At 35.0% G+C, this 27,313-nt stretch overlaps 2 protein-coding genes across 2 annotated transcripts; both read left to right on the plus strand.

The window, feature by feature from the left end:
• The first annotated feature begins 2,409 nt into the window (after positions 1–2,409).
• On the plus strand, positions 2,410–5,640 carry LOC141341120 (putative methyltransferase DDB_G0268948). The gene is made up of 6 exons (XM_073846264.1): positions 2,410–2,738; positions 3,320–3,480; positions 3,698–3,911; positions 4,565–4,665; positions 4,934–5,071; positions 5,245–5,640. Exons 1-6 carry the CDS (start codon positions 2,628–2,630, stop codon positions 5,333–5,335), a joined length of 816 nt encoding a protein of 271 aa, XP_073702365.1. The 5' UTR covers positions 2,410–2,627; the 3' UTR covers positions 5,336–5,640.
• A 518-nt stretch (positions 5,641–6,158) lies between these two features.
• On the plus strand, positions 6,159–12,049 carry LOC141341190 (putative methyltransferase DDB_G0268948). Its single transcript, XM_073846330.1, has 6 exons — positions 6,159–6,421; positions 6,504–6,664; positions 8,620–8,833; positions 9,149–9,252; positions 11,364–11,501; positions 11,653–12,049. Exons 1-6 carry the CDS (start codon positions 6,311–6,313, stop codon positions 11,747–11,749), a joined length of 825 nt encoding a protein of 274 aa, XP_073702431.1. The 5' UTR covers positions 6,159–6,310; the 3' UTR covers positions 11,750–12,049.
• Positions 12,050–27,313: the final 15,264 nt, after the last annotated feature.

Genomic DNA, 27,313 nt, shown 5'->3' on the forward strand with positions numbered 1-27,313 from the left:
AATCAAAAACATAATTACAGTCACAATCACATACTAAAAATAATATAACACATTTCTGGTTAAATGTATTTTATTTAACATAATTATATTATATTATTTAATCATGTCGCAAACTGTTAAACTCAAAATGACAGTAATGATGATTAAGAAAATTGGGTAATCATAACTGATAAGTTTCTAGACATAATTTCTGCAAATTTATAAACCTAGGCCTATATTTTGTTTATTTAGGATCAGGTCTGTGACACTCACCTTCTTGAGGCTTGTAACAAAGTCCGCTTCTCAACATTAACATAAAAATTGAGATAATATGCATGGTGTTGTGTTCAGTCTTATTTTAGAGAAGATTATAAAGTACTGCTCTTGTCATGCAGAAAAAGAGGAAATGAAAGGAGAAATAGATTCAAAAGCTAAACATCTGGTGGTTGCATATTTTAACAAGACGTTTATATGGTGTAGAAAAGACATCTGTGCAGCTGGAAAGATTATTACCTTCACAAAGTACAGCAATAGGGTACACATTTTATAGTAGATGAAGATATTGCTTATGAGAAAAAAACAGTTGTTGTAACTCGTTCAACTTCACAATATTATTTTTATTCTTCTTCTGTTATAACTGCGTTTATCCAAATTACAGTAAGCCATTTTTAAGATTTTAGTAGTATTAGTAGACCATTATCTACTCTCGCGATACCTTAATCTGACACTGGGGAAAGTAAACATTAAATATGGCGACGTCCTTAACACTGCGAATTATTAATACATTTTACATGTTATTTAATAAATGAGGGCACTTTCCTTTAACCGACAGCAGCCTTGAAACCTTTTATTATTTTAAGTATTGTGTAGCGCGGTATTTTCATCACAACAACCAGACAACAAACTGGTCGGAGCAGCTTTACTTAGGGCTGTTCGATTCCGAAAATTTTGGAATCGATTCCGATTCCGATTCCTGGTTCTGGAATCGATTGGATTCGATTCCAGAATCGATTCCTCACTGTTGTTTCGATTCTTTTTTCGATTCTTGTTTTTTAGATTGGAGGAAGCTAATTTCGCAATAAATGCAGGATGTAAAGGTCGTATAAAGTTACCTTCTCATAATATGAAGCTTCATTTGTTAAAAAAAAAAAAAGATATATATATATACTATTTTTCTGTAGCTCTGACTGTTTTCAAATTGTAATTCATTGCCCAGGAAATTAGTCATAACCCACAGCTCAGCAGTGGACATGCATTTATTGCATGAATAAAACAAGACGTGACGTGTATAAAATGACAAAATTAGCAAACTATACACTGAAACAAAATAAACAGAACTTTAACAACAACACTGATATAAGAGCTATAATTTCGCAATAAATGCAGGATGATATAAGAGCTCGAGGCGTAGCTATCAATCAGATGCGCTCTCGGCCACTGACGTGCTCTCTGCATTTTCTTTCAGAGTTATCATTGGCTGATAGAAAGATTAAAAATAGCATTTATTTAAGATGTAAATAAGATCAAGACACGTCGTGATCTATTCTGTCGTGCAGCGCTCAAAATTGTGGACATCATGAGCCAGTTCTCCTGTAAAATAACATCTGAATCGTTTTTTGAACTGGTTCATTTATATGATCTATCCGAACGAATCTTTTCGTGGAAATGTATCAGACTACAGCAAATTAATGGGTGCTTCTCAAACTGAAGGCTGCATCCTTAAACTCAGACGAGTTTAGTAATGAGTCGATTTTATTACGTTTATTTTCGTTAATCGACGTTTGATGACTTGCAGCCGAAATATGCAGCCTTCATGAAATGCAGCCCTCCGTTTAAGAGGTAAGTTTTGTTGAACTGAAAACGGCTCTGAGTGAGGAGTCGATTCCCCTTGAGAGGATCGATTCCAAACGTTGGAATCGACTCTCGATTCCCAATGCCTCGGAATCGAGGAATCGATTCTTTTTGGAATCGATTCCCAGCCCTAGCTTTACTTAAAGACAGTAGCTGAGAGCAGCAACACTTAACATTTCAGTCTCTGAGTTAACAGGGAGACACAAAACACGCAAGTGTGTGTAAACTCCACCACAGTCGGATATTGTGTAATATGATATGTACAATGCGATTTTGATCACAAAATTGTTAAGCAAAGGCGTTTTAACTACACTTTTTGTCTATATTAGCTGTTTTATCATCTCTGAGTCTGATCCACTGTGGTCTGATCATTTTTTTTTTGTGATGACGTAAATGAATCTAGAGTCGATTCATATAAATGGACGGTTCAAAAGAACCGTTTCACATGAATGCATCAGGTTTATGATCACTTGTCAATGTTGGCGTAAATGAATCTATTGAATCGACTCATCAACACGAAAGAAGCGATTCGCCGAAATTACGTTTAACGTTACATGGCAGACGTAGTAAGGGTAGTGTGCTAGCATGATATTTAGTATTCAAACTTAAATTTCCCTGTTTCCACGAAAATCCCGATCATGACCTAAACGATAATGGTCCATCCTGATACATATCCAGACCCTTAACATATTCACTTCCGCCTCTTGCCTGTGTTTGTAATGTCCAGTAATTATTAACTCTTCTCAGCAGACGTAAAGCAATTTCCTCTGAAGATTCACACTGAAGTCACAGTAAAGATGACTGAAAGAATGTTTGAAGAGAAAGAGCATGCCTCCCTCTATCAAACATATCGATTTGATCCACCAGATGAGCTGAAGGACCTTATTCTCCAGTATCTGGACAAAAAGGTAAGACCTGTCGTGATATTATTAGTCTACCTATCGAGCACAACAATCTGAAATGTACGTCGACGGTGTCGTGTGCACGGCACTTAAATCACTGCATGTTTTGGTAAGTTATTGGTGAGACCCTTCAAAAATATGGAACGCATACATTATAAAGCAATTTAGTAGACTGCAATGGCAAACTCGAATGAAAACATACCAATGTTATTGTAATTATATTTTGCCTATATTACTAATTTAAAAAATCTCAAATTAATTTAGATTGTATAAGAAAGCATAAGAAGTCATCATTATTCTCTGTCATTATTCTTATAACAGGCTATTAAATGGGGTTAACTGGCATTTTACCATGTTTAATAAATCATAGTAGTAACACATGGTACTGTCTCTAAATTACCACCAGAGGCCAGTCATAAGTGCAAATGTTGAAAACTCATAGCGTAACACCTCCAAAGTCACAGAAAAAAAAAACTGATGTTACACAACCTTTGTCTATTTTTTATTTAGCCTACTGTATATTTACTATGCGAAAATAATAAGTTGTCCTCTTATATAATGTTTAATGGTAAAAACATTATTCACAGAGAGGAAAGCCCCATCAGCTGGCTGTGGATTTGGGCTGTGGAACAGGGCAGAACTCTCGTCCCCTGACCAAATATTTTGAGCAGGTAGTGGGCATTGACGTCAGTGAATCTCAAGTGGCGGAGGCGAGAGCAGTGCCGGGGTTCCCTAACCTCAGCTACAGGTCTATAATGCATGTTTATACCCTTTCTTAATAAACAAGCAAACCATTATTGTTCCATGACTTTTATCTGATAATGTAAAAGATATGGAACAATGTACCAGTATGCCTTTGTATAACCTTGAAAGAACAAAATTAGGTCTTTGAGACAACATTGTGCAATAAAGTGCTGATAGATTACTGTGGGCTCATCCTTATCGTATTTATTATTAATTGACAGAGTAGGCACAGCAGAGGAGCTGCCATTCCCAGATGGCTCAGTGGACCTGCTGACAGCTGCATCTGCAGCTCATTGGTTTGATGCTGAGGGTTTTACAAAAGAGGCTATGCGTGTCCTGAAGCCTCATGGCTGCTTGGCTCTCTTTGGCTATGGAGACAGTATGAAAATACACTATGGATCCTGTGGGGAGCGACTTAATAACATATATGAGGAAGTAAGCATATATACCATAACTATGTATGCATATACAGTCAAGCCCGAAATTATTCGTACCCCTGGCAAATTCTGACTTAAAGTTATTTTTATTCAACCAGCAAGTTTTTTTTTTTTTTTTGGACCGAAAATGACACAGGCATCATTGTGGAAAAAAATATTTCTCAGCTTTTATTTACATTTGAACAAAAAGTGGCATGTCCAAAATTATTCATACCCTTTGCAAACTGTCACTGTCTATGGAAAAATCCAAAGTTCTATACCACTTTTTCAGCAATCTGAGGGTGCCAAAAAATTGAAATATTGATAAAATCGCCTTTAAAGTTGTCAACAAGAAGTTCTTAGCAATGCATATTACTATTCGAAAATTAAGTTTTGATATATTTATGGAGAAATTACAAAACTTCACTTAATATCCTAATGATTTTTGGCATAAAAGAAAAAGTTTTAATTTTGACTCGTACTGCTTTTGTGGTCCAGGGTCACATATATAAATGGAATAAGAGTATCTAGAGAGCAGGCTTAATAATTAATTGACACTGTTTAATATATAAATACCAACACTTCAACTGAATGCATGTTTATCAAGCCATTTCACTAAAAGTGAAATATGTTCATAACTAACTGCACACTTGTATCCATTTATTCTGCTAGGTAAAGCAAATACTGCTGCCTTACACAAGCAGTAAGGTAAATGGGGCCAACAGTAAGCTAAAGGATTTATTTGAAGCCATACCCTTCCCAGATAAAGAGAGGTAAACCAGAGCACTGCACTGTAATCAATAATTAACTGTTGTCAATGAGCTTCTACACAAATTACTTTCTATACTTTCTTTTGTATAGGTATATTGTAGGTATAGGTGTATTTGTATGCAAAATAAAACATTATATTTTGTTTATAATCAAGTAACATTTATTCAAAACAAAAAAAATTGTTTACATGTTTTTTAAATAATGTCATCGTTGATATGAGTTGCAGTTGTAGAGTCTAACAGTTTTGTACTGTTCTTCTGTCTTTGTAAGGATTGAAGTAATTCCAATAAAGCTGCAACTGAGCGTCAAGACTGTAATTGGTTTTATTCAGACATTCTCCATGTACCAAGCCTATCTGAGAGCCGATCCAAGCGCTGCAACTGCGATGTTGGAGAGAACAACATCACGGTAATTACTTCTTTCTGCAGAACTTGATCACTTCGGGCACTTTTACTGTCATGCAACGTTGATCATGTAATACAAAATTAGACTTCATGTTTCTTATTAAAGGAAATTTGCTTTTTGGCCTTTATAGATCTTATTGATGGTATAATGTTTGCTTGTCACTTATTCTGTTCCAGTATTCTAGAGGAGATGAAAGTGTCATCAACAGAGACCAAAGTTGACTTTATAATGGACTACTACTGTGTGCTTGCATGTAAACCTGAGTGACACATTATTCAGTCACATGACCCTCCCCACCTATACTGTAATCCCTTGTGTTTAGATACAGTGGTTTAATTTTACTTTAATTAAGTTGTTGGAAAATCTATGGGCATATAAATGCATAGTATTTTTTTATAATTTCACATTAAAGATTTTGACATTTTTAAAAAATATAATCCACTTAGTGTTTTCATTATGCATTATGCTTTTAATGCACTATTGCATAATGTTACTTATAAATCAGTTACTGTACAACATACAGGCATTGATGTAATTTTTTTTTAAATATCAATAAAATTAGTGCTTTTTTACTTTTGCAGTTGTGTAGTTTGTTCACATGATTAGTAAAAAATCCCTTAGAAATAGAAAATCCATCTTGGTTTTGTAAAAATGTAAATAAATATTTTTAAATACTCACACTTCAAATTCACATAAACCTTTTCTGTTTTCCATAAGCATGTTTTTATCAGCAATATCAACATCAACTGATTGAACATTATGCATTTCTCTCTGTATTTTTATTTTTAACATGTACTCTCTTACATTTCCATACATCCATTTTAATTAGCTTGTCTGCTTACATTACTTGTTTTACATAAGATTTTAAAACTAAACAACAACTTTTTTTTCCCTATCCCCTGAATCACTGTGAATGTTTTACCCCCCCAGCATGACCATCTGGTTAGCCTGGATACCTTTGATCCCCTTCCGGTCAATGGTTAGGAGATGTTTATTAACTTTTAAAGACCTTTTCTCCATAGTGAATGTGAGAAAATCTCTGTGTGTGAGGCTCAAGTTCTCATTAGCAAACTAAGCACAGTACGGTCGCCCCAAAGGAATGTTTTAAACTGCTTTGTGTTAGTGCGGTACAGTTGATAGTGGCTCAGAAATAAGCAAGACGTGAAACATTAGATGGCTCCTTCCCTTTATTTCATAGTGTGATTTTCTTATACTAATTGTTCATATATCTCCAGCTTTAAAATGGCTGTTCGTTTGTTTGAGGATAAAGAGCATGCAAACTCATACTGGAAGTACCGAATTTCTCCTTCTGAAGAGCTTATTGGCAAGGTTCTACAGTTCCACAAGAATAATGTAAGACTTGTAACTGCTTGGTTTTTTTTTTATTCATCAGCTTGCCATCTTTGTCATTTCATTTTTTACTGCATTTTCTTAGAAAAATTCAGCCAGTGACCTGGCAGTAGATGTTGGTTGTGGATCAGGGCAGGGAACGTTGCTCTTAGCACCACATTTTACTCGTGTAGTGGGGACAGACATCAGTCCAGCTCAACTGGAGATGGGGAGGAAACATGTTAACATTCCAAACATCTCTTACAGGTAGGCAAAAATTAATTGGGTGTTACTGCATGTGTGACAGCTTGCCTTTGTTTAAATCTCATGTCACTGTTTAGCTTTCATCAACCAGAAAGTATGCAATCAACACATCGGACTCTGTTTTCAAACTAATGCAGTCATATTTAGCAACAGTTTTACTACAAAAGTATGTGTTAATCTGAAAAGTTGAAAAAAGAGTCAGAAATTGTGACAGGCCTTATGGTATATATGAAGCACAAATATTTGTTCATATAGAGTTTTTTTTTTTTCAATATAAATTACATTACATTCATTTATTCCAGAAGCATTTATTCAAATGTATTTGTAATTTATACTACTCTATAGTAAAATAATTGATCAAAATGGCCAAAATATGTGTATAACTTTAAATATTGCATATTTGACAATTAATATAAAAATATAGACATTTTGCAGAGTGTTTGTATTTTTTTTTTACATTTCAGAAATTTTTTTGACAAATTTTAAAAATCAAAAATAATCAAAATTGAAAAGCAATACATCATTATAATATTTGTTGTATTGCCTTTGTTTTTTGTTTTTTTATAAAAGACAGAACAGAATGACTCATTACTGTATTACAGCAATGAGAATCATTAATGTGTTTTCAAAAAGAATTGCATAAACATCAGGCACATACAAAGTGGGGACATATTATTAGATTGCAAATATTTATTTATGTATTTAACCCTCAAGCATCCTTCGTATAGCAGCTTTTTTTTAAATAAATGTCATATCACTGTCTTCAATAAAATAAAATCTATCAATTTATGCAATTTTTTGTGATTTTTGGTGTATTATTTATTTACCTCCAAAAGTACCATATATTTGTATGTAAAATATGCTTATGTTTATGATATATTTATTATTTTTTCAGTAAAAATAAAAATCCAATAAGTTCAGACAGCCAAACCCAAAATGTTGGTGACTTTGATATCTGGTGACATATGATGGTATAAAAAATCATGAATATATGGCTGTAGCACTCAGTGGCATCTAGGTTGAAATTTATAAACTATTGTTGTAACAATCTGAAGCTCTTAAGTTTTACATTTTATCACAAGGTAAAATTGTAGAATTAAAAACACACACACACACACACACACACACACACACATTTGTGTTGGGTGAGACTATGCAAAGATGCTATGCTATAAGGACAAGACAAAGTAGGGCTCAGAGCAATCTTTATTAATCTTTTTCTAAAAACTCAAAAAGTAAAATGGAACCAAATGATGCCAAACAGGTAAGAATAAACAATAAACAAGTAGCATGTTCCAGACATTTTTTGCATGGAATCATCAACAAATCTTAATCTCTTTGATCCGACTTTGAAGTGTTTGTGGGTGTGCGAACAGTGGCACAAAAAAAATGCTCTGTCACTGGCTCATTTAATTCTTTGGTTTTGTACTAGTGAGTGACTTTTTATTGAACAAAATTAAAAATAACAACTTGCTGTGTTATAGGCATGTGTGTGTGTGTGTGTGTGTGTGTGTGTGTGTGTGTGTGTGTGTGTGTGTGTGTGTGTGTGTGTGTTTTCCACATTGAAATAGTTGTATAAGCTTGCATGATCTGCATTGTGTTTTACTGATTTTTATTTGACAAATAATTTTTTTTTTCTAAATTTTATTATTTCCTATTAATTTCCTATGGGTGCCCATTTTTCTAGCCACGAAGGACAAATTAAGCATTTTTTTTTCCTACCACTTAACATTGTTGAATCGAGTCAAATTTATTTGTGTTCAGGTAGCAAACTTAGGAAAAGTAGCCAAGTCTCGTTCAGATTAGGGGGAAAAAAAAAAATTAGCCCAAATTTGTCCCGAGGGATGCTTAAGGGTTAAAAGAGAAATACTGTGATTATGCTCTTGATTTTGATGTCTTCATGAGTTCCATCCATTCAATATGTACATGCTACTGTTTTGCTTATTTGAAATGCAAAGGGAGAGTCCAGCTGAAGTACTGCCTTTTGAAGATGGCTCTGTAGATCTTGTGACGGCCATGTCTGCGTTCCACTGGTTTGACCATTCACGTTTTCTTCAGGAGGCTCACAGAGTGCTTAAGCCTCATGGCTGCCTCGCAGTTCTCAACTACACCATGGACATGGAGCTGAGCTATGGAGACTGCTCAGAGACTTTAAACCACATCTGTAATGAGGTGGAAACCATAACACTGATATATCTGACATTTCAACGCTTGTCTGACCATCTGTGTGTTCCACATTCTATTAGAATTAGCACATTTTAGAAATTATCTAAAATCTATCTATCTATTAAAATTCTGCTCATATATATATATATATATATATATATATATATATATATATGCTCATATTAATATTATGACCCATAGTCATAATATTAAATAAATTATTTTACAAACATTACTCACAGCATTTTACAGTACTAAGACTGATTAAACTAATAGTACACTTGACTTATAGCATACACTTTATTAACTGTTTTATTACAGTTTTATGCAGCCCTGCGGCCTTTCCGGAACCCTTACCTAGGTTCCAGCTCCTTTGAACTTTACAAGAAATCATACAACTCTCTCCAGTATCCAGTCAAAGAATGGTAATGTAGCTCTATACAAACTAGCTGTTAAAATATTAACTTTATTACTTTTTATAGATAATGAGGTAGGTCAAGACATTTCAATGTGCAATCAAACTTAGGTTAAGAGACTGAGAAGGTTTTATAAGGTATAATTAGCATTTGTTATATTGCGACAATATAGCCACAGGTATAGCCACATAACAAGGGCTTGTTTTTATACAATGGATGCTACATCAAAAAATATGAATGATTTAAATTTGATCATTTAAATTCATTAAAGGGGTCATCGGATGCAAAACTAACTTTTACATGTTGTTTGAACATTAATGTGTGTTGGCAGTTTGTGTACACAACCACCCTACAATGATAAAAATCCACCCAGTGGTATTTTTTTAATCTTTAAAAGTAATATCCCCTTTTTAAAATCAGGTCATTCTCAGCTTCTTGTTTTTGTGACGAAACACAGTTTTTTGACATGAGCGTCTTACCTTAGACCCGCCCTCACCGAGCTGAAACAGTCCGAATATGCCATTGTGTGACTCAGGTGCAGAGGAAGACTCTAATTGAGCGATTGAGGTGTTCTGTTGTTGGATGTAATAATGAACAAAGCAGTAGTCATTTACTCCTGACATCTGAGCTGCTGAAGACGCAGAGAATTAACTTTACTTTCGGTTTTAAAAGGAAAGCGCCGATCCCGATCTACATATGAATCTATTTTCGTGTGAATTATTCGTGATGCAGCTTCACCCACAGCAGAAGTGAGTATAAGGGTTTTTTATGCATCTTTGCAAATGGCCTTTCTTAATAATGTGCTTGTTGGCAAGTTTCACCGATAAACGCAGCTACAGTGCCTTGCAAAATTATTCATACCCCTTCATTTTTTTCACTTTTTGTTTTGTTGCAGCATTATGTTAAACTACTTTAAATTACTTTTTTTCCACATCAATCTACATCTCATTCACCATAATGACAAAGTACAAAACAGGTTTGTAACAATTTGCAAATTTATTGGAAATAAAAAACTGAAAAGATCCTGTTGCATAAGTATTTATACCCTTTTCTGGGACACTCGAAATTTAGCTCAGGAGCATTCATATTGCTTCTAGATGTTACTACACTTCGAGTGGAGTTAAACTGTGGCAAATTCATTTGAATGAGTATGATTTAGAAAGGCACACACCTCTCAGAAAAGGTCTAACAACTGAAAATGCATATCAGAGCAAAAACCAAGTCCTGAGGTCAAGATAACTGCCTGTAGAGCTCAGTGACAGACTTGCGTTAAGGCAATGATCTAGGGAAGAGTTCAGAAAAAAATCTGCTGCATTAAAGGTTCACAGAAGCATGTAGCCTCCATTATCCATAATGGAAGACGATTGGAACAACTAGGACTCTAGAAAATGTCTGCCAGCCCCCATCCAAGCTGACAGAGCTTGAGAGGTGAAAAGGTGAGGCAAAAATGGCAGGTAATTGCCAAATGCAGATGTGCAAAGCTTGTCACATCATACCCAAAAAGACTTGAGGCTGTAAAGGTGCTTCAACTATGTACTGAGTTAAGGGTATGAATATTTATGCAATGTACTTATTTCAGTGTTTTATTTTTAATACATTTGTAAAATTTGCAAATCTGGTTTTTGCTTTGTCATTATTATGGTGTATGGAGTGTAAATTGATGTGGGGAAAAACTAATTTAAAGCAGTTTAACATAATGCTACAACAAAACAAAATGTGAAAAAAATGAAGGGGTATGAATACTTTGCAAGGCACTGTAAATGCAGCTAAACTCGGCTAAATGTGGCTAAAGTAAACATTACACCTCATAATCCCACAACAGAGAGTGGTGGGGCAAGAAGAGCTCATTTGCATTTAAAGGGCCCATGCAGTAAAATGAGCTGATATTTTGCAGAGCTGATTTTGATAAGGTAAAGACACTACTATTGAGAATTTTTAACCAAAGTATATTACAAACTTTTTATTAAGACCCGAAAGATTCATATGAACTTGTGGAAAATGGGCATCCGATGACCCCTTTAAGTGTTCTTGACACAAACTGTTGCTATCCAGGTTTAAAAAAAAAAAAAAAAAGGCTGTAATTAGACGCCGTACTGCAACTGCAACTGTTTTGTTTCTAGGCAGGACATTTTTTGGGTAAGAAAGCCTGTCCCTCTCTCTGGCTACATCGGCATGGTGGAGTCTTTCTCTGCTTTCCAGGCACTCTTAAAAAAAGATCCAGAAGAGGCCAGACGACTCTCACAGGACATTGAACAAAGGTATTAGACTTTGAGTTCTCTTACGTAATGTCTGTATATTGCTTGTGTATCACATCATCTCTCTCTCTCTCTCTCTCTCTCTCTCTCTCTCTCTCTCTCTCTCTCTCTCTCTCTCTCTTTATTTTCCTCAAACTCAATTTTTCCCGTCAAGACTGTTGTGTGCGATGGGCGTGACATCCTCGGAGACAGAAGTTATCATGGGAGTAAAATACTTTTATTTTCTAGCCTGCAAGCCTGCAGATGACTGATACTTTTCAATATTTCAATTTTACACCTTGTTATTAATTAATATTCCAGTATGATCAACTGAGTTGCTAATTTCCATAACCATCAAATAAAAAGTAATATAATATTTTTTTACACATTCAATACACATGAGATTTTAATCATTTAAAAATGTAAATGATTTTTACATATTTAATTTTAGTTAAACTTGATTTGTTTACCTAATTTAATTTAGTTTATTTAATGAAAAATCTAAAACGTTGTAGAAGATGTGCATACAGGTCATTGTAGCCTATATTTAATGTTTGTTTGAATTAATAAAAATCGCCCTCTTACTGACCAACTACAAAGAAGCGGTCATTTAAAAGTGTATTTGAAAGCGCGTCCACCAGGGTGCAGTGTTGATTTGAACATGCAGCATGCATGCAGCTTGTGAGAGAAGCATGTCTACCAAACATTGTCCAGCTGTGCAGCTGCCTGTGATGACACGACCCAGCAATTCCACGGTACAGTGATTTAACACAGGCACAATACACAGCTTGAAAACACAAACAGAAACAAAGGAAACTGAGAGTGACATTTCTGTGTACGCTTCAAAATATTTACTGCAATTCTCTGAAACAATCCGATGTTTCCTTGAACCATTGGTATGTTTTCGAGCTGCTCAAATAGTGAGGTTTTAAAGGGATAGTTCACCCAAAAACAATTCTGTCATTAATTTCTCACTCTCATGTCGTTCCAAACCCATTAGACATTTGTTCATCTTCAGAACACAAATTTAAATATTTTTGATGGAATCCGAGAGTTTTCTGACCCTGCATAAATAGCAATGCATCTGAAACGAAGATGAACAAAAGTCTTACCAGTTTGGAACGACATGAGAGTGAATAATTAATGCCAGAATTTTCATTTTTGAGTGAACTGTATCTTGGGTGAACTAAATCATGCCTATTTTTCTTTTTATTTACACACAGTTTTGACAATATCATAATTGTCTTTTGGGTAGGCCTACAAGCCAGATATATATTGTGATCAAATGTGTTCGTGATTTGGCATTGTGTGTCTTGGAGCTAGCTGATGAATTGAAGGGTGAATGGAAAGAATGGATGACAGCATCTGTGTGCGTTCAAATCACTTACCTAGAAAAGTAATGCACAGAACTCCTATCAAATGACAGCGCATGATACATTGAATGTAAGAGAATATAGTGCCAATGATCATATGTAGGGCAGTTGGTAGGTTGCACTACTCAAACAAACACTACCACACAATTAAAACTTGATTCACACCAACAGTGGTCTAATATTTCCTAATATTCACTGTCACCCATGGCAACGCTATATATCAGTCTGCTTAAATACAGGGTAATGGCACCTATCCACTGCAGCTAGAGAACTCTGCTCAAAAACGCTAGAGCTCCTCAGCTTTGCAGTGTGTGAGAGGGTCTGTATTAGTGGGTGAAATCTGAATTAAATATTGTAATACGTAAACACTATCATGCACTAAATCCAGCAGAAATTTGTTTGGTTAACAAAAGTGTATTAATTGTATTAATTACTGTAAATTGTTGCAACGTTTGTCCATTTGCTAGGCTGACTGCTTTGTACAATGCAATTACCTTTTTTCTCGAAAAAATGATTTAGAAAACTTTATTGTGTGAATAACACATTTTTTAAAACAATAATGTTAATCAAAATCAGTTTAAGTCAAAAGTTTACAAACACCTTGCAGAGTCTGCAAAATGTTAATTATTTTACCAAAATAAGAGAGATCATACAAAATGTACGTTATTTTTTTATTTAGTACTTCCCTAAATAAGATATTTAACATGTAAGACATCAACATATAGTCCACAAGAAAAAACGATAACTGAATTAATAAAAGTAACCCGGTTCAAAAGTTTGCATACTCTTGATTCTGTGTTGTTACCTGAATGATCCACAGCTGTTTTTTTGTTTGTTTGTTTGTTTGTTTTTTGTATAGTGATAGTTGTTTATGAGTCCCTTGTTTGTTCTGAAGAGTTAAACTGTCAGCTTTCAGGTCCCACAAATGCTTTGTTTTTTCAGCATTTTTGTGTATTTGAACACTTTCCAACGATGACTGTATGATTTTGCGATCCATTTTTTGACACTGAGGACAACTGAGAAGACTCATGAAACTGTTACAGACAGTTCAAATGCTCACTGATGCTCCAGAAGGAAACACAATCCATTAAGAGCCGGGCGGTGAAGATGTTTTGAATTTGAATATAAGGGTAAATTTAAATTATTTTGTCTTCTAGGAAAAAATTAAGTATCTTCTGTAGCTTCTAAAGTACAGTACTAAGTAAAAAAAAATTATATAAAAATTATTATATATGATATTTTAGCAATTTGTTAAAAAGTTGACATCCCTGGCTCTTAATGCATTGTTTTTCTTCTGGAGCATCAGTGAGCATTTACATCTTCTGTAATAGCTGCATATGAGTCCCTCAGTAGTTCTCAGTGTGAAAAGATAAATCTCAATATTATACAGTCATTGTTGGAAAGGGTTGAAATACACAGAAATGCTGAAAAAACGAAGAATTTGTGGGACCTGAGGGATTTTTCTGAAAAACAGTGGGCGATAAACTTTTGAACGGGGTTTTATGAATTCAACTATCATTTTTTTCTTGTGGACTATATGTAAATGTCTTTTTAACCTCATTTTAACCATAGATACTGCAGACATTCACTGTATATTACTGCAACACACAGTAATATTTTCTAAAGGCATGCATCAATTATTTTTCTATGGTATTTCACAAATGCTGTCCATATAGCTTTGCTTATATTGAACCTGCAATATTAGGCTACATTAACATTCGCTGCCTTTATAGCAGGTACATTTTCAAGGAAAACACAATTCTCAAATCCTGACTTCATCTGGGTCAACATGTATAGAAATATTATAAATTTTCCATATAGCATGATCAGCAGATAGCAGTATCCTCTTGAAATAAACAGTTTTGCGAAATTAGACACTTCTGACATATTTTGTTACTTGCCTCCGCCTCTTTCTATCTGACATTGAAGTGTCTGAATACTGTACACAGTGACCCATCACACGCCACATTTTAATCCATTGTGAAATATTTTCATCCTGACTGAGCTGAGCTGTTGAATCATCTGCCCCTTCACACATACATGATCTGAGACCTGGGCTCACCTCTCCTGTGGCTCTCGCATACTAAAAGTGAGTCGTAGTTTCTCATGTTGGTGTGAAAAGAGGCTAATTACACTTTTTGCAACAGCAAAATTGTTATGATCAGAACTAAACATATGCTAAAGGGACAATCAGACAATTATAATCAAAGAGCGCTCGTAGTGTTTTAGTAGATAGAAAATGCTTTCCATAAACAAAGGCAATGGTGTGTGTGGCTCAGTTTGATTTATTGAGCATGGCTTTTTAATAAAACAGGCAGTCGGATTCCGATAATGAAGCTTATGTGCATAGTATTCCCTATATATGCCACACACCTTTTAATAAAGCCAGTGCAGCTATTCCGTTTATAAAGCTCATGAGGTTTTCCCTTATGAATAAACTAAAGTTAATTTGCTCTTAAGTAAGTTTTTCAGTGCAAGGGCAATTCCTCAGCATATCTTGTGTATATTACTGGAAAACTATATTTTCTAGACAAATTTCTTTTGACCTTCCTCTCAACAACCTAAAAATGTAATTTCTGCCATTTATTCACTCTCCTTTTATTCTGAGCCCGTATGACTTACTTTCTTCCCTGGAATATAAAGGGATATTGAAGACTCCATTGGTCACTCTATTCTATGGAATTTATAATAAAAGGAAACTGGGGCTTTCAAGCTTCAAAAAGGATGCAGAAGCTTCATGGAAATACCATAAAAATGGTATATACCACTGATTTCTTGGGCACTTTTCAGCTAAGGTGACCTTCATAAGGCATACAAATATTCATGACTAAGTTGTTTATAAAGAACTCTTTTTGAGTTCATTTCCAAGAGAAGACAGTCATGCTGAATGACTGCTCCAGAGCTCTGCCTCATCAGCCCCAGGACACAGGGGACACAATTACACCTGTTACATTGAAGACAGAAAATTATGCTTCTCCATTAAAAAAAAAAAGGTTTCTGTATGTCCCAGGGGTGCAGCATTTGAAGGGTAGAATCTCCTCAACAGAAGCCAGTATTATACAGTATTCTAAATATGTTTATTCATGAAGTACAACAAAGATGAATCATCTGATTCGCTAAAGATTTTAAAATAATCATGATGAAACATGCATAATTAATTATATAATAGGATTATTCATAAGAAGTGACTCTAGATTGCATATCAACAGATGGACCCTAGAAAATCAGGTTTTCAAACCCACTTTCATAATTCATAGTTTAACCTATAGGTGTGTATTCATGCAAATATATATTTCCAATACCAACATGAGCCATGAGCTATGATTCAAACATTGAAATGCATAGATTGTGCATCTATTATTGGATATAATTAAGTGATTTTAATGTGCTGATAAATGTTTGCGATAGAGTTATCATAGTAAAATCTTTAAAGCATAAAATTAACAGTTAAAAAAATCATCACTGCTGTGCTTGCAGATGTTTTGCAGAAACTAGCACTTTCAACAGTCCTGATGCTGGGGAATATCATAGCAACATATCAGATTAAATGAGAATTGTTTGTCATGAGGGGCAATAGTTCCTCTGGGTAGCAGGACCTCATGTTCATATATCCTGGCAGGGTGTGAAATGAAACACAATCCCGAGTTTCTCATAGCTGCTCCACATTAGAGCTAGTTGTGACCTCGGGCTCTGGTTACTATACTGACCTGCTATGTGCAATTTATTTTGTTTGTAATCTACCTCTCACAAACAATTCATCATATAATAGAAAAAAAGAAAAACATGGCACAGTCTCCCACTATTCAAAGAAAACAAAGAGAGAAGGTATGTAATAGTCTTGTAAGCGTCCTGACCCCTTTAAAATACAGTGGTGGCCAAAATGATTAGAACACAGTATTTTCACCAGCTAAAATGTTTTAAGGTCAGTTATTTCTGTCTTTTGCTGTAGTGTGTCAGTAGGAAATATCAGTTTAAATTTTTAAACATTCGTTTTGCCATTAATTGTAATAATCCAGTGAGATTTTTGTTTGCACAAGAAGTCTGACAACAGCCAGTACTCCACACAGAGATCTGATCTCATCATCATCCAGTCTGAAATGAAGAAACAGAAACAGAACCTGCAAAAAGCTACCTGAAAAACTATGTGCAAGTGCACCTAGGGCAAACATTTACCGAGAATTTACTCACCCCATTTGTCATCCAAGATGTTCATGTCTTTCTTTCTTCAGTTGTAAAGAAATTATGTTTCTTGAGGAAAGCATTTCAGGAATATAGTGGACTTGAATGGTGCCCCCAAGTTTAAACTTCAAAAATTCAGTTTAAATACAGCTTCAAATGGCTCTAAACGATCAGCCAAGGAAGAAGGGTCTTATAGCGAAACGATTGGTCATTTTCTAAACCAATTGACAATTTCTACTTTTTAACCACAAATGCTTGTCTTGTCTCGTCTCTGCGATGCTTATGTGTAGTCTTTGTAATCGGGGTCAATACAGTTAGTATATGTGGAAAAACTCCATCTTGTTTTCTTCTTCAGCTTTAAAATCATCTTACATTGCTGTTTTACCTTTTTTTATAAAGGGCATTTGATCTTATTTGCATGTTCACTTTGTAAACACTGGGTCGGTACTTCTGCAGCGATGTAGGACGATTTTGAAGTTGGGGAAGAAAACAAGATGGGAGTTTTTTGACATACCCTAACTGTTTTGATCCGGAAAAAACGTCTTGTCTTGCACGTAGACAAGGTTAAAAAGTTTATAAATTGTCAGTTTGTTTAGAAAATGACTGATTGTTTTGCTAGATAAGACCGTTCCTCCTCGGCTGGGATTGTTTAGAGCTCTTTGAATCTGCATTTAAACTGTATTTTGGCTGTTCAAATTTGGGGGCACCATTGAAGTCCATTATATGGAGAGAAATCCTGAAATGTTTTCCTCAAGAAACATAATTTATTTTCGACTGAAGAAAGAAAGACATGAACATCTTGGATGACAAGGGGACGAGTAAGTTATCTGTAAATTTTTGTTCTGGAAGTGAACTAATCCTTTAATGGCAAAATGAATGTTTGGAAATGTAAACTGAATTTTCCTACTGACACACAGCAAAAAATAGAAATAACTGAATTAAACCCATTTTTAGCTGGTGAAAATACTAGTGTTCTTAAAATTGTGGCCACCGCTGTGTTTTGAAGGGGTCAAGATGACTGTTTAACTCTAGGGATCAGACTGCATGGAAAATCATTGGCCCTGTTTCCTCCAGACATATGAGATGTTGTTAATCTGATCATTTATTGTCATTCCTGTTTCCTGATGTTAAAATGCCTCTCAGATATCTCTTCTGCTACCACTTATATTCAAAGTCCAGATCCTTATTTAATGTACTTCATGAGTGCTGATAGGTTAAATAGGTTATTTTCAGATTTTTTTTCAGACATGTACAAATAACATTCAAATATTCTTCAGTGAATCCAAAGTTTAGGCACAATTTATTCTCACTATAGAAGTAGCTAGTTTTAATCAGCATTGAATCTACTTTTTATGTACTATTAACATGTCCGGATGCATTAATCCTAATGGATTTATCGTTGTAACCAGAAGAACAACTTCATCGTAATTGCCAAGGGCGATAGCCAAGAGACTGCCAACTTAAAACAATTTAACATGATTTACTAGATTAAGATTAATGCATTAGGATAAATTAAACTCCCAGTTGAGGTCTGAAAAAAGGAGTTGGTCTAAGGTTCATAAAAACCACAGATGGACCACAACAATCTGACACATTTTAAACAAACAAAAGCAAACTGTTGTCTATTTGGGTATTTTGAGTAGGCACATTGTTTACAATTATTGTTGCACTAATTGGCATTTGAATAGCATTCGTTTGTAGGCTTAATTGATTGCCTATGGATCCCTTTTAAGTTTGTTTTCTAGTTATTTTTTGATAAAGAAAGAAAACCGAAGTAGCAGACGAGACAGAAGGTCTGCTGTGAGATAATTGGGAAGTAAAAGCACATTGATGCAGAACCCTGACACCCTGTGCTACACAAAACACATCATTGTGCACCAGTCACAAACCCATTCTCTAACACTTAAGGGTTCTGCTTGTGAACTTTTGAACTTTATTTTTATTTTGTAAATGTTCTGGGTTTTCTGTTTGGTTGTGAGTTCATGAACTTTTGTGTGGAGGGAAACCGGTTCAGATATGATGCAGCTTTTGTTAAGAGTTACTCTTCTTTGTCCATTGGCCTAATTTGTCTGTCTAGTGGAGTTCAGTCAGTTCTGCTCATTTTGGCAGTGTGTTATAATTTGATGCAGTTTGTTTAGGAATGCATGTATGTAATTGCTTGTTAGATCACATTAACCTGGACTTGAACCTTGCAGACATGATTCATAACAGTTTGCGATTAAAGAATCTCAAATTGTTCATTGTGCCTAAAATGTTCTATTCTGTTGTTGACACAATGGTGGTTATGTTTTTCTCTTTTGTTATAGGTTTGTAGATGAGCTTTTGTTTCTCAGTTTGTTTTTGAGTTGTATGAGAAAAGCATTTTAACTGACACCCATGTCTCAGACATGTTGCAGACAGCCAGATGTAAACAAAATTTCTAAAAGCTTCATAGTATTTTTCTTTTTTATTTAAAGCTTCTGTTTTTCAGTGAATAGACAGGCCAGTGCTTTCTCTTTTTTCTTTTGTTTTCCACAAAATGTGACCTTTTGCTGTTGTTCTGTGTTTGTGTAATATGTTTTCAAGATGTATTTCAGCTCCAGGTCTTTTTTTGCTGCAAAACAAGTCAATTTCCTGCTATTGATGCACCATAAGATTGTTCAGCTTAATTAACAATGTTGCGTGTTATTAGAGTTGACATGAGATGACGAGAAAGTTTGTTGTTTGTGCTCTCTGTGCTGAGAGAGAATGTTGGCACTATCCCGTCAGCTGAAGGTGATTGATGCTTTCAGACACGAACATCCTCTAGTAGGGATGTCAGAGGCCTCTCGCAGGTCCGTGTGCAAGCAGGAACGAATCTTATAGTTTCCCACTCTTTCTATTCTTATTTTGTCTTTTCACTTAAAGAAGATTTCTTGTGACAATCTTAGGTTGTTTCGGTAAGTTTGCCCTAGATTTTTATCTTCAGAAATCTTTCATCTCCTGTGGCGTGTGCTGTGGAAACGGCTGAGTTTCCTCACTGCCGGAGTCAGCAATTTTACCATCACATGTGCAGCTGAGAGCCCTACACTTCAATAAACACCACAGCAGGAGGTAGCGGTTTAATAGTTAGAACTCACATTGCACTCTGTGCTGGGGTATAATTTTCTCCCTAAACATCCACTTTTTTAAGGCTCCCTTGCTGAGCCTCAGGAAATTCACAAAACTGTGCACTTTAAAACCTAAATCTTGTTTAAGGGATATAGTAAAGTTTTTCTCTGGCTGGCAAAGCTGTGGAATGGACTTGTGAATGAAAGAGAACACTTGGCTTGTTTTCTGATTCTAGTTTTGTGAAGTGCTAGGTGAGCTGTTGAGGGAGAAATTTAGAAAAGAAAAGTAGATTTAAAGGGATGACGGAAAATCTCATTTCGTTGGTCTTCTGAAATAAAACGATTTATTTAAATCTCAACCTTTGCAAGGGTATGTAAAATCTTTGTTTTTTCTTTCTTGAAATTGTTTATTCTTAAAGGAGAAGTTCACTTCCAGAATGAAAGTTTCCTGACAATTTACTCATCCAAGATGTTCATGTCTTTCTTTCTTCAGTCACAAAGAAATTACGTTTTTTTGAGAAAAACATTCCAGGATTTTTCTCCACATAGTAGACGTCAATGGTGGCCAACGGGTTAAAGGTCCAAACTGCAGTTTCAATGCAACAATGCAAGGGCTCTACACAATCCCAGCTGAGGAATAAGGGTCTTATCTAGCAAAACAATCATTAAAAAAAAAAAAGAATTCTATACTTTTTAGCCACAAATGCTCATCTTGCACTGGCTCTGCTAGCTATACTTAATTTAAAAAAGATAGGGTAGGGCGAAAAACTAATTTTCTCCTTCAAACTTCAAAATCGTCCGACATCGTTGTTTTATATTTTTGTGGTACATGCGTAGTAATGTGTGAGGTCAAGCTAGTGTAAGATGAACATTTGTGGTTAAAAAGTATATAAATTTGTATTTTTCTTAGAAAATGAACCATTGTATCACTAGATAAGACCCTTATTCCTTGGCTGGGATTCTCCAGAGCTCTTTGAAGCTGCATTGAAATTGCAATTTAGACCCTCAGCCCATTGACTCCCACTAAAGTCCACTATGGAGAAAAATCCTCAAATGTTTTCGTCAAAAAACTGTTAGAGTCTTTTCAACTGAAGATAGAAAAACATGCACATCTTGGATGACATGGGGTGAGTAAATTATCAGGAAATTTTCATTCTGGAAGTGAACTTCTCCTGTAATTATTGTTTGTGTGATGCACATAATAAAATTGTTAAAGTGCGTAGACCTTGGTGAAATAGGGTGGATATCAGTGCCTACTATCAAACTGAAGTACGTTATTTTACAATACATGAGATAAAAATAGGTGAGCTAATTTTAACAGCTAAAAATGTTTTTTTCGGGTTTTGGCTGAAAGAGAAAAAGAAATATGAGCCGAAAATAAAAGTGTGACCTTCAGTCTGAGTAAACCATTTCCAATTTAAGGCAGCCTCGCCACTGAAATGTTTTATTTATTTATTATTTATTGGTTTATTAGGATAGGGACAGTACAAAAATCATGATTTCAAACAAAAAAATATGCATTGATTGTACATAGAGAGAATAGCATATGTCCCTATGTTAAAGTGGCATGTTCTACTTTTATTAACATTACTAGTTTCCTGGTTTTCAATATTTTATTAAAAGGAAAAGTAAAGTGTATAATATATGACATGCCGTTGGCTTTCTTCCTCATCTCATTTCCCAGATCACCTCTGCTCTGATCACCTCTCTCGACACATTGTCGGCTAGCTCATCTTCCAGACAGCTCAGGACTATATGATTCAAAGACTTTATTCTTTAGACCCCTTTGTCAGCATGTTTTTATTACCTTGCTTTTTTTTTTTTTTTTTTTTTTTTTTAATAAGATGTCCACCTCGTTGTTTCATGTGCTCTTTTTGTCCTTGTACTTTTGTACTACCGAGAAGTTCTTTCTGTAGTGTTTTTTTCACTCTGTGGAAGTTTCCTGGCTGCTGTTCAAATGCAGTGCTGATTTACGAGTTTTCAATTCAAAGTAATTATTGCAAATTTAAGGATAATCATTCACACAACATCAGATTATTTCACTTCTAATTTTTTTTTTTTTTTTTTACTTTTGATTTGACATAGTTTTAGTATCCACCTTTTCTTTAACGCGGAAGTAAGCCTATGAGCGGGACTTCCGGTTCATTAGCTGCTGTAGGAAAATAACAAGAAGAATAACAACGTGCAGTAAATGGCAAAATACATTAAAATAAAATGGTAAGACACACCAATTTGCAATATAAAGCAACAAAACAAGCTGTTTTGTATAGCTATAAATAGCCGGACGCGGATGAGACTGGAAGCCAGACACATAACATTTACTTACGGGAAGAAAAAGGTAAATAAGATGCAAACCTTAGATGCCAACTTATTGTATTACTGATGGCATGAGTCCTGATGCACATTAAGTCAGATTGTAGGAGCCTTTTAACTTTGAAGGAATGGCCAAGAGAATGCACAACTTGTGAACTGAACGTTTAGCCTGCACCCTAGCTTAGAGATTTTCAAAGAATGGCATTTGAAGTCTTTAAGTGTTTTTTTCCCCCCTTTTCCTAGAAAATGTTTTGTATGTACGTTAGAGGGTAACTCTGTGTAACAGCATGCTCAGAGCACATCATGTTTTTTTGATGAATATTGAACCAAACATTAAAAGGCTCACCTCCACAGTTCAGAAACATAACCTCAGCTCAGGGGGCCGGCTTGGGATAACAGGGTCTGCGATTATCTCAGCTGGAAAAGTCCCTAGAGCACAGACAACACCACTAACTCCCACAGGGTTTTTTGCAGTGCCAGGTTCTACACCATTATTTATGCTGAGATTGTTTACAGCATAGACACAAATATTCAAATGATCTCGAGAGGCACAGCGGACCTGGTGACTGAGGGATGTGTCTGGTCACCTGTGTGTAGTTTCACAAAGTGTACCTCTTTCAGACAGAAGGGCTTGTGCTTCAGTGAGCTGTCACATTTTGTTTAGTGTTTGTGTGTTAATGTTCGCTGGAGTTTTGGAATTATTAAACAAAATCATTTCTGCCTTGTGCTCCTAAATAAAACATGAGAAGTCAGTCTTTGTGTAAGCATTTTTAATGCTTTGGCACTTTTTTTCTGAACTTGAAAAACTTGCATTCAAATGTGAAACGTATCAAAACATGGCAAAATACATAATGTTGAAGTAGACAGAGATTCTCATCAATTAGTATTAGACACTTCTCAAAAATGAATATATATCTCAGTTTTTATTAGTGCTGGGCAGCGAGGAGTAGTTAACTTTCAGAACCAAAATTAACAGATAATTTACTCACCCCCTTGTCATCCAATGCATGTCTTTCTTTCTTCAGTCGTAAAGAAATTGTTTTTTGAGGAAAACATTTCTACACAGAGTACACACAGAGCTAGACAAGATGAGCATTTGAGATTAAAAAGTATATAAATTGTATTTTTTTTTTTAGAAAATAACCAATTGTTTTGCTAGATAAGACCCTTCTTTCCTCGGCTGTGACACAAGAGGTCCTCGCTGTGATCGTTTAGAGCCCTTTGAAGCTGCATTTTGAAAGTTCAAACTCGGGGGCACCATAGAAGTCCATTATATGGAGAGAAATTCTGAAATGTTTTCCTCAAAAAACATAATTTCCTTATGACTGAAGAAAGAAAGACATGAACATCTTGGATGACAAGGGGGGTTCATAATATATGTGTGTGTACTGTGACACACGTACAGTATATATTTTGAAAATATTTAGATGTATATATTTATATAATTTCTATTATATATAAATATATTTAATATATTAACAACATATTTTCTTAAATATATGCATGCATGTGTGTGTATTTATATATACATAGTAAATATACACAATACACGCGCATATATTATGCACACAAAAACTATTACTTATTAATTACTTAAAACAACTTATTTTGGATGCGATTAATCACAATTAATTGTTGCCTAGAACTAGTTTTTTTGATGTCAGAAGGCATCTGCTACATCTTTAACCCTTAAAGGCTCTATGTAATTTTTTGACTGTACTTAAAAACATCATAATACATTTGCAATTATTTAGGGAATATGCTAAGTTCACATACTTGTTTCTCAGGTCCTGTTTACATTAGTGCATTTTCGTTTTAAAATGGTGTTTTAAAATAAAAAGGTTGGAGATTCGAAAATGCCAGAGTAGTGTACTTTGAAAATGAGCATTCCTTGTCGGAATGTGTGTTTTTGTTTTGGTCTGTGTGAGTCCGCCCACTTACAGTTTACCCAATAATATTTCAACAGCCTGGGTTGCCAGATTGCAGAAAAAAGCAGCATACTGCAGCCATGGAAACGAGCAAACGGACAGGGTCAAACATCGCAGATTGTACCTGACCTAAAAAGCTTCAGTATTCATCTAAAAAGCTCTATGACCACAAGGCATATTAAGATGTGAATAAATCGACTCACCAGTTTACAGTGTAAGGAACAATAGACTAAAGAATAATTCAAATTTAGACGCAGTACCTATTTCAACCACTAGCTGTCATTATTAAATACTGTACCATTAATGACTGAAACCACTCCAGCCTACAACCCCTCTCCGCATTTGCTCTTCATTAATACTCATATTCCAGTGCTGGTGAATTTTTAGTCACTTGGCCAATCAAATGTAAGTACTAGATCTAAATGTTGTATGAGAACGATTAATGAACTGCATAATTCAGATGTATTTATTCATCATTCCTCTGGAAGTCTGATTAGTAGTCATCAAGTGGGTGTTTACAGACCCTCTTCAGACTTTTGTTGTTATATGTAATCCTCTTAAATGCACGAAGAGATCCACACACCAAAGTCTTTTTGTAATTCTTCCAGCCCTGCCTTTTGTCATTTTGCAGAGGTTGCAGAATCAGAGGCCAGCCTCACTTTAATGCAGATTCTCACAGTATAATCAGCATATTGTGGATACAGAAGAATAAATCATGCTTCACACCTGATTAATTACGGTTTAGCCTATGTATGAAATTAACATTATATGGTGGTATAGCCTAAAGGTAGACAGATGATGTGTTTACTTGACTTCGAAAGCATGAGGATGAAAAGTGTTTATATAATGCCTGATGCTGATGTCTTATATAACATATAACATATAAGCTATATATATATATATATATATATATATGTATGTATATGTATGTATGTATGTGTATATATATATATATATATATATATATATATATATATATATATATATATATATATATATCATACATTAATTCTTACTAATTTAATATATGCATTTACCTATAGGCTATCCTATAAACTGTACAGTTCATCATGCAATCAGGTTTTACAATGCTTTATATTATTATTACTAATAATCAAATTGTGATGTACAAGCAACATGGCAACAACAACAAACGTGTTTTTACAATAGCTACTAAATATGTGAATAGCCAAGCGCGAAATTAACTTCATTTCCAATGAGCCACGAATGGGAAATATTGGAAAAACTTATTTTATTTAAAAAAAAATGGTAGTGAAACTATTTTGCTGATTCGGATTCCACTGATACATTTTCATTGTAATATATCAGCAGTCAAGTCCTGTTAGGTATTTTCGCCGGATGTTTAGAATCAGGCAATGTCCGATTCGAGAATTAATCATTCTTTTGAGTCGGTTCATTTGAATAAACTGGTCAAACCGGCTAGCAAAGCGAAATGAATCATACAGTAGGTATTAATTTGAATCATCGAACCGATCACTCAATAACTGAACCGTTTAGAGAGATTTCTCGTTCAGTAAATTAGTAACGTTGTACTTCCGAACAAAGGAGATTCCCGGCTGAAGTGTTTACCCACCTTTTTCGAGAGCAAACCAAACCTTTTTAAAGTTAAACATCTTAACGTACAGTTTGTGAATGGCTGGTAAAGGTAATTTCCCATCTTGAACACAATATTTGAGATGTTTGGAGAAGTCAAACCCACACATTTGTTTATTTGTTATACCGACATACGCAGAGACAATAAGATAAAGGTACATTTGGCAAATAAAAATACGCCAATAAAAAGCTTGAAAAGTTGGAGAACAACTGAATACAATACAGGTTCAGGCTTAATTCATATCCCTGCCAACTTTACTGATTTGCACAAACTTTTTTTTGTCTGTCCAAAGAACTGAACTGGCCTGAGGACTTGGATGTCTTGGAGACTGGAGCACTAATGATTCTGCTGAGGCCTACACCAGCCAGAGATTTAAAAACAAGGTAAAGTTCTTGTGGTTTGGATTTATTAAGGCTGGCATACTTTTAATGAATTTTATCTTGAAGACCTGTCTTCTTCTTCAGAATAGCAGTAATGTTGTTCATGGTAGCCCAATTATCCATTTTTCTTTGAAAGCACACTAGCAGAATTGTCTAACTGGTTGTAGCAGTGCACTGTGTGGCATAGATTGTCCTTATCTATATGAGAGCTTTCTGTCAACACTAGGGTAATTTTGTTTCTCTTTCCTTGTCTATCTTCAATGAATTTACATATGTTTATTTGTAGTGTGATAACATACTTGTCTAATGCAGTTTTTAGTCTGCACAGAGGTAGTGCTCTCTTCCAGTACTCTCTAGTGTTGTACTGGGGTAATTTGCCCTTTTGTTTGCTGGATCAGCAGGGCATTGTCACAGCCCTTCTTCCTGCGTGACAATTCCCCATTTATTGTAAATATGATGAGAGCACAGAATTATGCATGCCATAGGGCATACTATTAGTTTTTTCTACCCTTTCCTTCCAGCATCCAGAAGTTCACCTAAAGCCCTATTCTGACAGGATTCGTTTTACAAGGGTAGAGGAAGTAATGAAATTTTACCACAAGACGTCTGAAATTTTAATAGCCAATTTGCACAGGATCAGAAATCTCAGAAAGTACCAGATAGCACACGTATGTCTGCAAGATGTCTGTTAAAGATTGCTTGATCTGGAAAGCATCTGCTGTGTACAAACATCTGATAGACATCTTTCCGGTGTCAGTTTTAAATACATTTTAAGTCATAAACATCTAAATGTCTATTTGACATCTGATAAGAAAATGTCCTACAGACTTATTGCAGGTAAGCAAACGTCAAATAGACATCTCTAATTACATCTCGTTAAATAATTAAATTCTGATTAAATTCTGTATTTAGGCACTTACCTAAAGCTAACAGAAATTTCATGCTGGAAGAATTACGGAATATTTGCGTATGTATTTACA

The sequence above is a fragment of the Garra rufa genome, chromosome 8 (genome assembly GCF_049309525.1).
Source record: "Garra rufa chromosome 8, GarRuf1.0, whole genome shotgun sequence".
Taxonomy (NCBI): Eukaryota; Metazoa; Chordata; class Actinopteri; order Cypriniformes; family Cyprinidae; genus Garra; species Garra rufa.